General features: G+C 40.7%; 1 protein-coding gene across 1 annotated transcript in view; it reads left to right on the forward strand.

Moving 5' to 3' along the window:
• The window catches only part of LOC106589815 (CUB and sushi domain-containing protein 1), a 517,802-nt gene that overhangs the window by 491,655 nt on the left and 8,575 nt on the right, over positions 1-17,572 (forward strand). Inside the window, exons 55-62 of the mRNA XM_014180185.2 lie at positions 1,201-1,389; positions 2,051-2,224; positions 2,840-3,022; positions 12,998-13,174; positions 13,359-13,538; positions 14,432-14,605; positions 15,564-15,737; positions 16,350-16,423. Of these exons, the coding sequence (XP_014035660.2) occupies positions 1,201-1,389; positions 2,051-2,224; positions 2,840-3,022; positions 12,998-13,174; positions 13,359-13,538; positions 14,432-14,605; positions 15,564-15,737; positions 16,350-16,423 (1,325 nt within the window). The remainder of the gene's footprint in view (positions 1-1,200; positions 1,390-2,050; positions 2,225-2,839; positions 3,023-12,997; positions 13,175-13,358; positions 13,539-14,431; positions 14,606-15,563; positions 15,738-16,349; positions 16,424-17,572) is intronic.

Consider the following 17,572-nt stretch of genomic DNA (forward strand, 5'->3'; position numbering starts at 1 on the left):
AAAAAAGTATATATAAAAAAAAAGAAATGGCCTCCTTCACCTGCCACAATGGTCAGTCACTCCCTCCCTCACTGTTCAGTATGTCAGTGTGTTTCCTGCTACCTCAGCCTGCAGTATTCCTACAGTATGTCAGTGTGTTTCCTGCTACCTCAGCCTGCAGTATTCCTACAGTATGTCAGTGTGTTTCCTGCTACCTCAGCCTGCAGTATTCCTACAGTATGTCAGTGTGTTTCCTGCTACCTCAGCCTGCAGTATTCCTACAGTATGTCAGTGTGTTTCCTGCTACCTCAGCCTGCAGTATTCCTACAGTATGTCAGTGTGTTTCCTGCTACCTCAGCCTGCAGTATTCCTACAGTATGTCAGTGTGTTTCCTGCTACCTCAGCCTGCAGTATTCCTAAAGTATGTCAGTGTGTTTCCTGCTACCTCAGCCTGCAGTATTCCTACAGTATGTCAGTGTGTTTCCTACTACCTCAGCCTGCAGTATTCCTACAGTATGTCAGTGTGCTCCCTGCTACTGAGACACTGTTCAATTTTATTTTGTAAGGCACTCCCACACCCTCACCCAGGGTTCCAACAATCACCTTTTTTCAAGAGGGTTACCTGAATAATGGTGTCTATTAAAGGCAAGGAACATGCCAATAGCAGGTGCCAATTATCAATTTTGGAGGGTTTTTTCCTACCTCTCTGTCCCTAGGGGTTTAATTGACTGCCAAGGCATTGGCAGCTGTCACTGAGGGAAAGCGATCTGTTTAGCTTCCCCTGGACATTAACTTTAGGCTGTTTTTTGTTGAATGGCAATAGCTGAAAACAATGTTCAGCCAACTCTGAGGCAAGACGTACAGCTTGTTATTGTTACTGGGGCTTCCTGCCCTGCTGGTTTTAAGTGCAACTGGAGTAAATAAAGAATCTACATTTTTGTGATAAGTTAAACTAAACAGAAACTGCATATCAACCCACATGTATGACATTTCTACACAGTTATTAGAGTAAATGTATGTCAAATGCTATTGACTATAGAAAACCTGTAGTTACAGTACATGAGAGAAGCTGTATATCTTAAAAAGCATGGATGGGTTGTTTTGAAATGAATCGGAACTTGAACAGAAATCCTGCTATTCAAGCTTTCCCATTGATTTCCCTTCTCTTCTCACTCTTGGGTTCACTGTCAGACTAAGCATGCGGACGGTTTTATCTTGCAGTGGTAAACTGCTCCGATCCAGGCTTCGTGGAGAATGCCATTCGTCACCCGCAGCAGCGCTTCCCCGAGAGCTTCAACTACAGAACCAGTGTGATGTATCACTGCAAGAGGGCCTTCTATCTGCTCGGCTCATCACTTCTCACCTGTCAGTCAAACGGCCTCTGGGACAGATCACTTCCTAAGTGCCTTTGTGAGTAATATGCTGGGATTGTCTTGCTCAGGGTACAAGAAGTGGTAGAGGTAGATTCTGTGTCCCAAGTGGTGTGGTTAGTCGCTGTTGGAGAATGATAAAAAAGAGTGAAATTTACCGTTCTTATAGTGGTGAGAAAGAAAGAATCATTATGGCTGTGCTGACAATTTTGTATATAGTGTTAATGTTAGTGATGAAAAGGGGTTGTGGGAGTAGGAGTGGTAACAGAGAAGGCATAGAATAAGGAATTGGGGTGTTCAACTCAAACGTTTATAGTAATAACAAGTGTTTGGGTGCTGGGTTTAAAAGGCATATACTTGATAAAAATAACAGACAGTAACACTGAAGGCACAAGAAAAAATGAAGTATATCCTGGGCGGCAGGTAGCATTACAGTTAGAGCGTTGGGCCAGTAACCAAAAGATTGCTGTTTCGAATACCCGAGCCGACAAGGTGAAAAATCTGTCGATGTGCCCTAATTTGCTCCAGGGGTGCTGTACTACTATGGCTGACCCTGTAAAAAAACACATTTCACTACAGCTATCTGGTGTATGTGACAATACTACCATTTTTATAATATTTTCTTTAGATACATGATGGATATAAAAAAGTATTTCTATCAACTGTCCTCTCTGAACATTTTCTCTCCATTTCACCTGCAGCTATTTCCTGTGGTGATCCTGGCACACCGCCCCAAGCTATTATGTCAGGTAGGAAGTTCACCAACGGCGCCGTGGTCCATTACACCTGCAGCCACGGCCGAGCACTGATTGGGAACGCCACTCGCTACTGTCAGGAGGACGGATGCTGGAGCGGGCCACAACCCTACTGCTCAGGTATATCCATCAGCAGGGTCCTACACCCTTTGAAGAACCTCTTTTTGGTTTGAGGTAGAACCCTTTTTGTTCCAAATAGTTCTAACTGGAACCAAAAAGGGTCCTGCGGCTGTCCTCATAGGAGAACCCTTTATGGTTCCAGTTAGAACATTTTTGGTTCCTCTGTGGAAAGGGTTCCACATGGAACACAAAATGGTTCTACCTCGAACCAAAAGAGCTTCTTCAAAGGGTTCTCCTATGGGGACAGCCTGAGAACCCTTTTTGGTTCAAGATGGCACCTTTTTTTCTAAGTGTTGCACACTGCCAGGCAGGGAAACCTGAAGGCTCTAATGGACAGAAATAACACTGAGTGACAGGTTTCAGGGAAGTCAACCCCAGCTGAAAAAACTAGGGGTTTCTGTGGGTTTTTCAAGTTTTGTAGCTAGAGCTGTTGGAAGCAAGCACTCTGGGTAGAGCCTTGGTAGCCTTTCATGGAAGTTAAAAGGGAGTGGGGAAAAAACTATTTCCATCTCAGAAAACAAGGCTTGAATGACTGATATGCACTGCCTATGGACCTGCTGCAGTGAGTGATGGGTGGTTGTTTGAGCGTTGGATATTGTCTCTGTCCTTCATTAGGTGGTAGTTCCGGGGAGTGTGGTGACCCTGGAATCCCACCTCATGGCTCCAGGTTGGGGGACGAGTTCCAGCTGAAGAGCCTGCTGAGGTTCACCTGTGAAGCTGGCTTCTCCCTGAGGGGCTCGGCTGAGAGGACCTGCCTCATCAACGGCTCCTGGAGTGGCACCCAACCAGTCTGTGAAGGTGAGTCCTCTGCCATATACGGTGCATTCGGAAAGTATTCAGACCCCTTGACTTTTTCCACATTTTGTTGCGTTACAGCCTTATTCTAAAATGGATCCTTGCCTGGTCTGTGAGTTTTGGTGGGTGGCCCTCTCTTGTCAGGTTTGTTGTGGTGCCATATTCTTTCCATTTTTTAATAATGGATTTAATGGTGCTCAGTCTGATGTTCAAAGTTTCGGATATTTCTTTATAACCCAACCCTGATCTGTACTTCTCCACAACTTTGTCTCTGACCTGTTTGGAGAGCTCCTTGGTCTTCATGGTGCCACTTGCTTAATGGTGTTGCAGACGTGCCAGAGTCTAGTGCAAACAATTACCTTCAGAAGACACATAATTAGTTAAATAAAGTCCACCTGTCTGCAATCTAAGTGTCACATGATCTCAGTATATATATATATATATATATATATATATATATATATATAAATGCTCTTTGCTAAGAAGCTATGTTTGTTTCTTTTTGAACATTTGAATTGAAAACACAATAAGGTACTTAATTGTTACCTGGAAATTATTTGATTTTGAGAAAAAAACATCCTACACAGACCACCTACCACTGGTAATGTACTGTATGATAATCGTTGCTTTAATGTAAGTTTTCAGAAAGGATAACTCCATCCAACACCTATTATAGTATATTACCTTAACCTGTCTGGGAAACGTGGGACGTTTGTGTCCCACCCTAGTCAACAGCCAGTGGAATCGCGTCGCTCGAAATACAAATACCTCATAAATGCTATAACTTCAATTTCTCAAACATATGACTATTTTACACCATTTTATAGGTACACCTCTCCTGAATCGAACCACGTTGTCCGATTTCAAAAAGGCTTTACAGCAAAAGCAAAACATTAGATTATGTTAGGAGAGCTAGCATGCATCACAAATACCCAAAACACAGCTAAATGCAGCACTAACCTTTTGACAATCTTCATCAGATGACACTCCTAGGACATCATGTTACACAATACATGCATTTTTTGTTCGATAAAGTTTATATATATATATATATAAACAGCATTTTACATCGGCGCGTGACGTTCAGAAAATATTTTCCCTCAAATGCTTCCGGTGAATCAGCGCTACAATTTACAAAATTACTATTCGAAAACATTGGTAAAATATAATATTGTCATTCAAAGAATTATAGATTAACATCTCGTGAATGCAACCACATTGCCAGATTTAAAAATAACTTTACTGGGAAATCACACTTTGCAATAAACGAGGTGCTATGCTCAGAAAAATAGGCTAGGCGATACAGGTTAGCGCCATCTTGGACTCATCTAAAATCAAATATACTATTGTAAATATTCACTTACCTTTGATTATCTTCATCAGAAGGCACTTCCAGGAATCCCAGGTCTACAACAAATGTAGTTTTGTTCGAAAAAATGTATAATTGATGTCCCAATAGCTCCTTCGCGTTCCGAAGGCTACTCATAATGTACGAAGCGCGCGGGACTTGTCCTCACGAATGTGCAATTTTATTTTATTTACGTTCGTTCAAACATGTCAAACGTTGTATAACATAAATCTTTAGGGCCTTTTTCAATCAGAACTTCAATAATATTCAAGGCGGACGATTGCATTGTCTTACTAAATGTTTCGGAACGAGAGAGTACCCACGGGCACGCGCATCATAGTAGTAATGGCCCTCCCTCTATGACAAACTTTCCAGGCCTCTCGTTCGGTCAGTTTTTACCGGAGAAGACTCAAACCACTTTGTAAAGACTGTTGACATCTAGTGGAAGCCTTAGGAAGTGCTAAATGAATCCTAACTCGCGGTGTGTTTCATAGGCAAAGGGTTGAAAGTGATTCTACAAATCAGATTTCCACTTACTGTTAGGATTTGTCTCAGGGTTTTGACTGCCATATGAGTTCTGTTATACTCACAGACACCATTCAAACAGTTTTAGAAACTTTAGAGTGTTTTCTATCCAAATCGACTAATTATATGCATATTCTCGTTTCTGGGTAAGAGTAGTAACCAGTTTAATCGGGTACGTTTTTTATCCGGCCGTGAAAATACTGCCCCCTATCCCCAACAAGTTAATGCTCAGCAATGTTGGGAGGGATTCAAAAGCGAAGCATCCAGGGTTATTTCTGTTTAATTTATCGTTTGAAAAATTACATGGGAAACCTTGAGTGAAGCCAAGGTGCTTATTGGCACATTCATAAGAAGTATGATATTATGTGCATACACACATCCAGTACAAAGGTACAAATATGGGTGTACTGGATATCTTAGTTGATCAGGGTTGGGGTTAATTCCATTTCAATTCCAGTCAATTCATACAGTAAACCAAATTCCGAAATGTCCTCATTGAAAAGCATTGAAGAGAGTTGGACTTTCAGTGTACTTCCTGAATTGACTGGAATTGTCTCCAACCCTGAAGCTTATCTACTATATATTTCTACATTTTAGAACGATAATAATTTACCCTCAATTATCTCATCATTCACTTTAAGTAGACTCGTTTGGACATAAGATATCTTAAGTAAATGTATTTAATGTCTTTAGTACGTCTTAAACTGTGTCTCATTAACCAATAACTTTGATTGCGCTTGATAGCTCCTTAATCCCACAATTAAATTCAAATAATTTGTCCAAATCTAATTTATTATGATTATGATGTACTGTATACTCTACACGACGCATATTGTAGCTGTACCATAAGATTTTGGGTAATGATGGGTTCCTTGTTTTCAGGTTGTTGTTTCTCATTCCTGTGTGTGTTTTGGTGTTGAAGTTGTTGTTTGTGTTCTAGTTATTTGCTGCTCTGTTGTTTGTCATATTTTTAACCCAGTTATCATGAGTGTTCAGTGTTGTCTGTTAGATGGGGTCGGACATGGAATTAGAATACTAGAATGGACATGAACCTTGTTATGATGGGATAAAGGTCAGCCATTTTGGTCAGGGTGTTGGTCAACTGTGGTTTGCCAGTGCTGTGATAAGATATTGTGTAAAATAATGAATTTCAATAATGTATATGCGCTGTATATTTGTTAGCTAGCTAACCAAAGGAAGGATTCCATACATTTTTTTTTCAAATTAACTGGCAATATGCTAACACTCTATTCAAACAATGCAGTCAATGCACAGCCATACACTGGCTGAAATCAATTGATGATAGGACTTAGAGAACTTGTAAATGCAACAAGTAGACTACTGATGTTGTATTGTATAATAGCACGCACAGCTTTTCAAGAAAACACAAATGTTGACATTTATGATCTGTTTACATATTTTGGAGGCTATTTACACAGAATATTGGTGAAAAACCTGTATAAACAATATGTATAATTATATGACTATATAATTATATGAATATTTCAACAATAATTCTATATTACACAATTTCTAATATATCACATATCTTACTTTTATTTTCCTGCACTAGTAAAATCAGGATTATGCCTCTACTGCCATTCATTCACATTAGACTGGTCTTGATTTCTCCCTGACCAATTGGCTGCCATTTTCACCCATTCTGGAACTTTTAGGGTTTATGACATATCCCTTCTAGTAATTTAAAGTGGAACTGACAGTGCTTTAACTACTTTGCGGATATGAAACAGACAGACAATCATCATTTCAGTCAAAAATATAAAATTCCCAGTTTATGCTACAAAGCCAACTTTTATAGGAGGTTTTAAAAATAGGTTATATTTGACTCAACATTCAATGACGTACACTAAGGCATTGCTGGAGAATAGATGGATGCAGTTCAATGCATGATTAATATAATTCACCAATACATTTCTTGGTAGTCCCAAAAATATAGAAATCAGTTTGTAAATCACAGCTGGTCTGGTACATTGTTTGCTGCCTCCATTCCGGAAGCACTGTTTCATTTTCAATGACTCAATATTTTGGGTGCAGAATATGACTGGTGTCAATAGACGTAGGCCAAAAAAGTAAAAGTTAGTCATGAATGCCCTATATAACATGTAAATAGCCTTACTAGCTCTGCTACGGCGAGTAAAATGGGTCAGTGATGTGTTCTCCCATTTGTGTCTGGAAGTAGCTAGCTAGCAAGCTAGCCAACTTTAGCCAGTTAGCTTGGGTGCTTGGTTGGGACAACGCATGCATTAGCAGGCAAGCGGCAGAAGGGGAAGCAGGCTAACTATTGTTTATCAGTGCAATTATGACAGGCAACTAGCTGAAAAAGTTTAACTAATGTTCCTTCATTAGATTTTAGCTCATCTTGCTCTGCCAAGATGGCTACTTTGAAGAATCTGAAACATAAAATATATTTTGATTTGTTTAACACTTTTTTTGCTTACTACATGATTCCATATGTGTTGTTTTATAGTTTTGATGTCTTCACTATTATTCTACAATGTAGAAAATAGTCAAAAATAAAGAAAAACCCTTGAATGAGTATGTGTGTCTGAACATTTGACTGGTACTGTTTATATATGTGTATATATACTTAGCCAAATACATTTAAACTCAGTGTTTCACAATTCCCGATATTTAATCCTAGTAAAAATTCCCTGTCTTAGGTCAGTTAGGATCAACACTTTATTTTAAGAATGGGAAATGTCAGAATAATAGTAGAGAGTGATTTATTTCAGCTTTTATTTCTTTCATCACATTCCCAGTGGGTCAGAAGTTTACATACACTCAATTAGTATTTGGTAGCATTGCCTTTAAATTGTTTAACTTGGGTCAAACGTTTTGGGTAGCCTTCCACAAGCTTCCCACAATAAGTTGGGTGAGTTTTGGCCCATTCCTCCTGACAGAGCTGGTGTAACTGAGTCAGGTTTGTAGGCCTCCTTGCTCACACACGCTTTTTCAGTTCTGCCCTCAAATTTTCTATAGGATTGAGGTCAGGGCTTTGTGATGGCCACTGCAATACCTTGACTTCGTTGTCCTTAAGCCATTTTGCCACAACTTTGGAAGTATGCTTAGGGTCATTGTCCATTTGGAAGACCCATTTGTGACCAAGCTTTAACTTCCTGACTGATGTCTTAAGATGTTGCTTCAATATATCCACATAATTATCCTGCCTCATGATGCCATCTATTTTGTGAAGTGCACTGGTCCCTCCTGCAGCAAAGCACCACCACAACATGATGCTGCCACCCCTGTGCTTCATGGTTGGGATTATTATGGCCAAACAGTTCTATTTTTGTTTCATCAGACCAGAGGACATTTCTCCAAAAAGTATGATCTTTGTCCCCATGTGCAGTTGGAAACCGTAGTCTGGCTTTTTTTATGGCGATTTGGAGCAGTGGGTTCTTCCTTGCTGAGCGGCCTTTCAGGTTATGTCGATATAGGACTCGTTTTACTGTGGATATAGACTTTTGTACCTTTTTCCTCCAGCATCTTCACAAGGTCCTTTGCTGTTGTTCTGGAATTGATTTTCACTCGCTAAGAGACAGAACGCGTCTTCTTCCTGAGCGGTATGACGGCTGCGTGGTCCCATGGTGTTTATACTTGTGTACTATTGTTTGTACAGATGAACGTGGTACCTTCAGGCATTTGGAAATTGCTCCCAAGGATGAACCAGACTTGTGGAGGTCTACAATTTTTTTTCTGAGGTCTTGGCCGATTTCTTTTGATTTTCCCATGTTGTCAAGCAAAGAGACACTGAGTTTGAAGGTAGGCCTTGAAATACATCACAGTTACACCTCCAAATGACTCAAATTATGTCAATTAGTCTATCAGAAGCTTCTAAAGCCATGACATAATTTTCTGGAATTTTCCAAGCTGTTTAAAGGCACTGTCAACTTAATGTACACTGCTCAAAAAAATAAAGGGAACACTTAAACAACACAATGTAACTCCAAGTCAATCACACTTCTGTGAAATCAAACTGTCCACTTAGGAAGCAACACTGATTGACAATAGATTTCACATGCTGTTGTGCAAATGGAATAGACAACAGGTGGAAATTATAGGCAATTAGCAAGACACCCCCAATAAAGGAGTGGTTCGGCAGGTGGTGACCACAGACCACTTCTCAGTTCTTATGCTTCCTGGCTGATGTTTTGGTCACTTTTGAATGCTGGCGGTGCTTTCACTCTAGTGGTAGCATGAGACGGAGTCTACAACCCACACAAGTGGCTCAGGTAGTGCAGCTCATCCAGGATGGCACATCAATGCGAGCTGTGGCAAGAAGGTTTGCTGTGTCTGTCAGCGTAGTGTCCAGAGCATGGAGGCGCTACCAGGAGACAGGAGACGTGGAGGAGGCATTAGGAGGGCAACAACCCAGCAGCAGGACCACTACCTCCGCCTTTGTGCAAGGAGGAGCAGGAGGAGCACTGCCAGAGCCCTGCAAAATGACCTCCAGCAGGCCACAAATGTGCATGTGTCTGCTCAAACGATCAGAAACAGACACCATGAGGGTGGTATGAGGGCCCGACGTCCACAGGTGGGGGTTGTGCTTACAGCCCAACACTGTGCAGGATGTTTGCCATTTGCCAGAGAACACCAAGATTGGCAAATTCGCCACTGGCGCCCTGTGCTCTTCACAGATGAAGCAGGTTCACACTGAGCACATGTGACAGTCTGGAGACGCCGTGGAGAATGTTCTGCTGCCTGCAACATCCTCCAGCATGACCGGTTTGGCGGTGGGTCAGTCATGGTGTGGGGTGGCATTTCTTTGGGGGGCCGCACAGCCCTCCATGTGCTCGCCAGAGGTAGCCTGACTGCCATTAGGTACCGAGATGAGATCCTCAGACCCCTTGTGCGACCATATGCTGGTGCGGTTGGCCCTGGGTTCCTCCTAATGCAAGACAATGCTAGACCTCATGTGGCTGGAGTGTGTCAGCAGTTCCTGCAAGAGGAAGGCATTAATGCTATGGACTGGCCCGCCCGTTCCCCAGACCTGAATCCAATTGAGCACATCTGGGACATCATGTCTCGCTCCATCCACCAACGCCACGTTGCACCACAGACTGTCCAGGAGTTGGCGGATGCTTTAGTCCAGGCCTGGGAGGAGATCCCTCAGGAGACCATCCGCCACCTCATCAGGAGCATGCCCAGGCGTTGTAGGGAGGTCATACAGGCACGTGGAGGCCACACACACTACTGAGCCTCATTTTTACATGTTTTAAGGACATTCCATCAAAGTTGGATCAGCCTGTAGTGTGGTTTTCCACTTTAATTTTGAGTGTGACTCCAAATCCAGACCTCCATGGGTTGATAAATTGGATTTCCATTGATTATTTTTGTGTGATTTTGTTGTCAGCACATTCAACTATGTAAAGAAAAAAGTATTTAATAAGATTATTTCATTCATTCAGATCTAGGATGTGTTATTTTAGTGTTCCCTTTATTTTTTTGAGCAGTACATTTAAACTTCTGTCCCACTGGTATGGTGATACAATGAATTAAAAATGAAATAATCTGTCTGTAAACAATTGTTGGAAAAATTACTTGTGTCATGCACAAAGTAGATGTCCTAACTGACTTGCCAAAACTATAGTTTAACAAGAAATTTGTGGAGTGGTTGAAAAAATGAGTTTTCATGACGCCAACCTAAGTGAATGCAAACTTCCGACTTCAACTGTATTATTTATTTATTTATGTTTGTTTGCTCAGAACTTGGGGAGGCAAAGTTTGGCCTTGTTGATTTACTCCATTTACTTCCTTCTTGTTTTTATTTTCATCAATAGGTCAGTTTTTGTGCATTTCTATATTTATAAATGTATTATTAATCTTATTTATTCAGTCTTCACAGCAACACAGTACACAGTGAGATAAGCCTGCAGATTGCTTTCAGGAGATCAATAGAGTTGCATTATTTAGAGGCCATTCATGATTGAGGATGGTTTAACGGTTGTTATAAGGGAGTTGAGATGGATCACTGCTTGGGAGATTTAAAGTGGAATGCTGCGCACTATTTCTGTGATACAAATAATGCTGTGCCCAAGTATGAAATGCGAATTCTTGTGCACAGGGAGATCACAAGACGCCTGTGACTTGGGAAATAATTACTTTGAGTCGGGAAATACATATGGCCACAGCGGTCTCCCTGAGGGACTTCATAAACTCTTTATTGGACCAGTTGTTTTCTATTTGTAAATGGTTACATTGTTAAGACTAGCTGTACTGGGGATTTTATTTTAATGTAATTTTTTTGCCTTTAATCTACAGAGTATCCTGTTGCAGCCTTGGAGTGATATTATGTCTACACAGATAATGCTAATTATTCTTATCAAGATTAATGAATAATTAAGTTTACTGCTCTTAAAGTGATGCTACAGAGGTTTTGCATAATTTTAGGTAGTAGTTTTGAAAGTAGTGCTCACGAGCCAAAACGGGTCCCCGAAAATTGTGCACAATTGTTTGCAATGTCATCCATTTCGTATGATACAGTATGTTACGTCCTGTAAAAAATTTAATAAAAAAGTCCTGCAGATCGTATGATATGTTATGAATTCCAATATGTTACGAATTTATTAGTGCTTAAGATCCCATTCAATCTCTTTAAATGTTTAGCTATTCTATGACTTGAGCTAATGAGTATGTGCTCAATCAACCCTAATTGAGACATAAATACTCAAAGCTAGCACTGTAGCATATGCCCCGGAGATTCCCACTGTAATCAAAAGCATTCATTACTTTTTTGAGATCAGCATTTGTGTACATTTGCCATTCAGTTTCACATGGGGGAAAGCGGAGCGCATGTTTCCTCACAACTGATGTCACGCTTTGCCTGATCCCTCTTTGATTAATGGCCTCTGAAGATTCCCATGCTGTTAGTTCTCCCCTTCTGTAAACAAAGATGAAAATGCTTAAGCCATATTGAGAGTATTTAAAGACATCCTGTGGAACTTTGGTGACTATTAAATATTTTTTAAATGTCCTGCCTTGGGCTGGATGTGTCAATGTGCAGTTCATACATGCATAACCTATGAGCAGAATTACTGTGTTACCTTAGTTAACCATGAAATCCCTAATTAAAAAACAACTGTTTTTCTGGAATCTGATTTCCCTACATTTTACCCCATGTGGGCCAGCCCCGTAGCGATTCGAGTTCAACCAATGCGCTTCATTCAGCCCCTCACCACTTGAGTGACAGCTAGCAAGATGCACACACAGCAGATTGAGAAAAAGAGCAATGACGTGGTGCTCATATGTGACGTATGCAATTTTTGGGGACCACCTTTAGCTTGTGAGCACTACTTTCAGAACTATTGGTTAAAAAGTATACAAAAGTACCGGACAATCTCTTTAAGCAGGCTGTGTGAGTAAAAGCTCTATTCATGTGAGTCATGTGGTTATTTGTTTGTGAATATGTCCCCGATGCCTCATTATTTATGGAATAGCCTTGTTCCCAATTAACCTAATTGGTTTTTAAAGCCAATATCTATGAGAGTGAGGATCCCATTTCATTTATTACCGTCTTCTAAAATGCCACTTCAAATCACTGACAAAAGGCATTTCCTTAAAAAGCTTTAACTAATTGGATCAAATCAATAGGTCTTTTATTTTAATATCTTGTTTCTGTTAGATTACAATTAAGTTGATCTGCTTGGCCAGCATCTGTAAAATATATTGTACTGAAGAAAGATTGGACTTATGGGGCGGCAGGTAGCCTAGTGGTTAGAGTGTTGGGCCAGTAACTGAAAGTAACTCCAAGGCTGCAATAGGATACTCTGTAGATTTAAAGGCAAAAAAATTGAATTAAAGCTGGCAAGGTAAAAATCTGTTGTTCTGCCCCTGAACAAGGCAGTTCACCCACTGTTCCCCGGTGGGTCGTCATTGAAAATAAGAATTTGTTCTTAACTGACTTGCCTAGTTAAATAAAAAATATCTAAATTATATACACATTTACTTTTATCAATAGCCAAGAGTAGTACTTTCATGATTGCAAGTGACAATTCATTTATGGTTTATTTACATTAAATTTACCTTGACGAATATTCCAGTTTTTAGTTTTTTTATGTTTATCTATTTGTTTTGTTTTTTCTCAGCGATTTCATGTGGAAATCCAGGTACTCCTGCCTACGGGAAGATTGTCTTCAGTGATGGAATAGTGTTTTCAAGCTCCGTGGCATATGCCTGCTGGGAAGGATATGAGACCTCAGGTCTCACCACTCGCCACTGCACCACCAATGGCACCTGGACCGGCTCTGCCCTAGACTGCACAGGTATACTGTACTGTGCACTGTAGGAGCTCTACAGTGGGCTAATCTAACACTAATCTTGTATTCATTCAACCTAGACCATGAGACATGGATGCAATACACCTAATCTTATATGCTACATGCCATGCTTTGCTTTTGATTATGCTTATATAGTACTGCATGTACAAATGTTTTACCAATTCAACAGTGATCAGCTGTGGAGATCCAGGTCCTGTTGCCAATGGGATTTACATAGGAAATGAGTTCACCTTCAACAAGACTGTTCAGTATCACTGTAACCCAGGCCACGTCATGGACTCTGTCGGTTCATCTGTGCTCCTCTGCACCAAGGACGGGTCTTGGAACCAAACCAAGCCTTACTGTAAAGGTAATTCAACTTTGGTTATGACTCAATAATACTTGTCGTTGGCTTACAAAGAAACAAACATTTCTACTTTCATTTCTTTACTGGGGGCTGAGATGAGAAGCAACCAGAGAAATATAGTACAGATATCACAACACTCCAGAATTTCAAGCACTCAGAGATCAAAAGAACTCGAAAAGTTTTTTGATCTTGTTTGGAGTAGTTTCTCTACCTTTTTTGGCACAGCAAGCACAAATTATTCACTTACACAGACTGAAGGGATGTTATCCATGAAATGTGTAGGATCTGTGCTATCAGATGTCAGACTTGAAACGTGTGGAGAAAACGATGCATCCAGTTAGTGGTGCAATGCAGACAAGCATAGAGCAGGGAAGTCTCCTCCCAAGCAGATTGACAGGCAGAGAGTGAATGTCTGTGCACTTCACATATAATTTCCCACAGTAGCGATTTACCAGACATGTGGTTATAGACCAATTGCAATCCTGTGGGTGAATACTGTTTAATATGCCAGAAGTTCCTATTTTTACAGAATAGACATCCAATACCACAGCATTTGCAGTGATTTCTTTTACAGTTAGAATATGTTATCGTCTCAACGGGAAATAACAGTTCATGCATATAATCGAAAACAGATACACAGTCCATATCGGATATGTATTGTGATTAATGGGACTTCTACTTCCCAATTAACTATATTACTTGCCAATAATAGGCAAATGAAAACACTTTCTCCCTGTGGGAGACAGAATATGATCATCAAAGAGGATATGAACTGCGATAAATAATCCATTCCTTTCTAGCACATTAAAACATATATGTTTTGAGTTAACATGCAGTACTTACTCACTAAAAATCATTACATCCGTCCTGATGATATTGTTTTGTCCCCACATCAGTGATCATGTGTGGCCGTCCTCCGGCTGTTCACAATGGGAAGGTTGAGGGGTCAGACTTGCAGTGGGGCTCCAGCGTCACCTATAGCTGCTTCGATGGGTACCAGCTATCCAGCCCTGGAATCGTTTCATGTGAGGGGAACGGCACATGGCGAGGGGAGATCCCTCAATGTCTTCGTAAGTTAAAAATCAAGTCCCTTTTAAGACTGAAAATCTTAGCACTTGATCTAAACTTTAGTGCAATGGCAGTGTCATCAAAGCTTAGCAGTGTTTACTTATTGCTATGTTTGTGTAAAAAAATATTTTATAGTAGATGCATCAAACTGACGAAAGCAGTGCCTATCAGTTTAAAGCGAATGAAATGAGCACACCTGGCCTACTTACCCTTCCTATAGCCCTGTTAAAGTTGTGCCGCTGGGGGGTGCATGACCCGGCTAAATCCTCTGTGAAATGCCAGATTTGACAGGTTGGGAAACTGTTGTGACAGATGCAAAAAGAATGTCAACATTTCCTAAATTGATCCCTCAAGTATCCGCAGCTAGGGCTGCCCATAACATGAGCATTACAAGGTACATGGACGGAGTCTGCTGCTGCAGCCTGCAGGCCTTGATCATAAGCTCCTGACACGGTGTCAGAAGTACTGCCAGAATGTTCTGAAATTCCATGCACAGAGTGGGTTGTCATGGAAAGTGGGTTGTCATGGAAAGCCTGCAGGAGAACACACTCTGTAGTAACAACTTCTCATACTGTGGGTCTGAAACGGGTCTGAGTGACTTCCACTGCTAAACTCTTTGTGGAACATTTATGTGGGGCATTTCACAAACATGAAGGACCTATTATGAAAAAGCATCTTGAAACCATTGTATTATCCATTATACAGTAGGGGTTAGCAGGTCTAGTTTAGCTATGGTGCTTACTGTTTCTCACAACCAATATATTTTTTCACTTCGTAATGTTTTAATTCCAAGAGCCATGTTATGAATGACTAGCTGGTCAGTTGTGCCTATATGAAACGTTGTGATCATCATGCCTATGAAAAATTGTGAGTAAAGATTCTGAAACCCACGTAACCTGGGGGATGTGTGTGATGTGAAGTGTGTGATTTGATAAATGGTCTCTGCTTTGTTGTGCCTAGCTGTACTGTGTGGAGACCCAGGCACCCCAGCAGAGGGTTATGCTGAGGGCAAACAGTTCACCTACAGGTCAGAGGTCACCTTCTACTGTAGGGACCCCAACATCCTGGTCGGGTCATCCAGGAGAGTGTGTCAGGTTGATGGGACTTGGAGTGGAATACATCCCTCATGTATAGGTGGGTTGTCCTGCCCATTCATACCTTAATAGAACATGACTCAAGGAAAAGTCACCCAGTGAAATTCTTGAGGAAAAGTCTAAAAGTATTTGGTTTAAAATAAACTTAACTAGTAAAAGTATAAATCATTTTCAAATTCCTTATATTAAGCAAACCAGACAGCACCATTTTCTTTTCTTTTTTAAAATGTACAGATAGCCAGAGGCACACTCCAACATCATTTACAAAAGAAGCATGTGTGTTTAGTGAGTGCCAGATCAGAGTCAGTAGGGATGACCAGGGATGCTCTGTTAAGTGCATAAATTGGACCATTTTCCTGTCCTGCTAAGCATTCAAAAAATAACGAGTACTTTTGGGTGTTAAGGAAAATGTATGGAGTAAAAAGTAAAATATTTTCTTAAAAGAATGTAGTGAATAAAAGTGAAAGTAGTCAAACATATAAATAATAAAGTACAAAATTACTAAAGTAGTACTTATTTTTATTTAAGTACTTTACACCACTGTCTGCTGCCTTAGTTGTGGTATGTTGTGGTGTCATGTAGTTGAGTGTTTGCTTATTTTCTTCAGTGATGATGTTGATAAGCAGTGAGCTAAACATGTATTTTTCTTTAGATCCTGCATATAACACATGCAGAGACCCAGGAACACCATCTTATGGGATACCAGTCACATCCCAAGGATTTGAGGTAAGGTCCTTACTTCTACCGATGTCAAATTGTGGGTAAACATACTGTACAGTGGCTTGGGAAAGTATTCACCCACTTGGCATTTTTCCTATTTTGTTGCCTTACAACCTGTAATTAAAATAGATTTTTTGGGGGGTTGTATCATTTGATTTACACAACATGCCTACCACTTTGAAGATGCAAAATATTTTTTATTGTGAAACATATAAGACAAAAAAAACTGAACTTGAGCATGCATGACTATTCCCCCCCCCCGCCACAAGTTAATAGTTTGTAGAGCCACCTTTTTGCAGCAATTACAGCTGCAAGTCTCTTGGGGTTTGTCTCTATAAGCTTGGCACATCTAGCCACTGGGATTTTTGTCCATTCTCAAAGTCATGCTCCAGCTCCTTCAAGTTGGATGGGTTCCGCTGGTGTACAGCAATCTTTAAGTCATACCACAGATTCAAATCAAATCAAAGTTTATTTGTCACGTGCGCCGAATACAACAGGTACACCTTACAGTGAAATACTTACTTACAGACTCTAACCAATAGTGCAAAAAAGGTAGTGCAAAAGAGGATTCTCAATTGGATTGAGGTCTGGGCTTTGACTAGGCCATTCCAAGACATTTAAGTGTTTCCCCTTAAACCACTCAAGTGTTGCTTTAGCAGTATGCTTAGGGTCATTGTCCTGCTGGAAGGTGAACCTCTGTCCCAGTCTCAAATCTCTGGAAGACTGAAACAGGTTCCCCTCAAGAATTTCCCTGTATTTAGCACCATCCATCATTCCTTCAATTCGATCTAGCAACCTTTCGGTTACTGGCCCAACACTCTAATCACTAGGCTACCTGCCACACCGGCTTAGTGGGCCTATGGACAGATACTCCAATCTCTGCTGTGGAGCTTTGCAGCTCCTTCAGGGTTATCTTTGGTCTTTTTGTTGCCTCTCTGATTAATGCCCTCCTTGCGTGGTCTGTGAGTTTTGGTGGGCGGCCCTCTCTTGGCAGGTTTGTTGCCATATTCTTTCCATTTTAAAAAAATGGATTTAATGGTGCTCCGTGGGATGTTCAAAGTTTCAAATATTTTTTTAGAACCCAACCATGATCTGTACTTCTCCACAACTTTGTCCCTGACCTGTTTGGAGAGCTCCTTGGTCTTCATGGTGCCG

The sequence above is a fragment of the Salmo salar genome, chromosome ssa28, assembly GCF_905237065.1.
Source record: "Salmo salar chromosome ssa28, Ssal_v3.1, whole genome shotgun sequence".
NCBI classification, from domain to species: domain Eukaryota; kingdom Metazoa; phylum Chordata; class Actinopteri; order Salmoniformes; family Salmonidae; genus Salmo; species Salmo salar.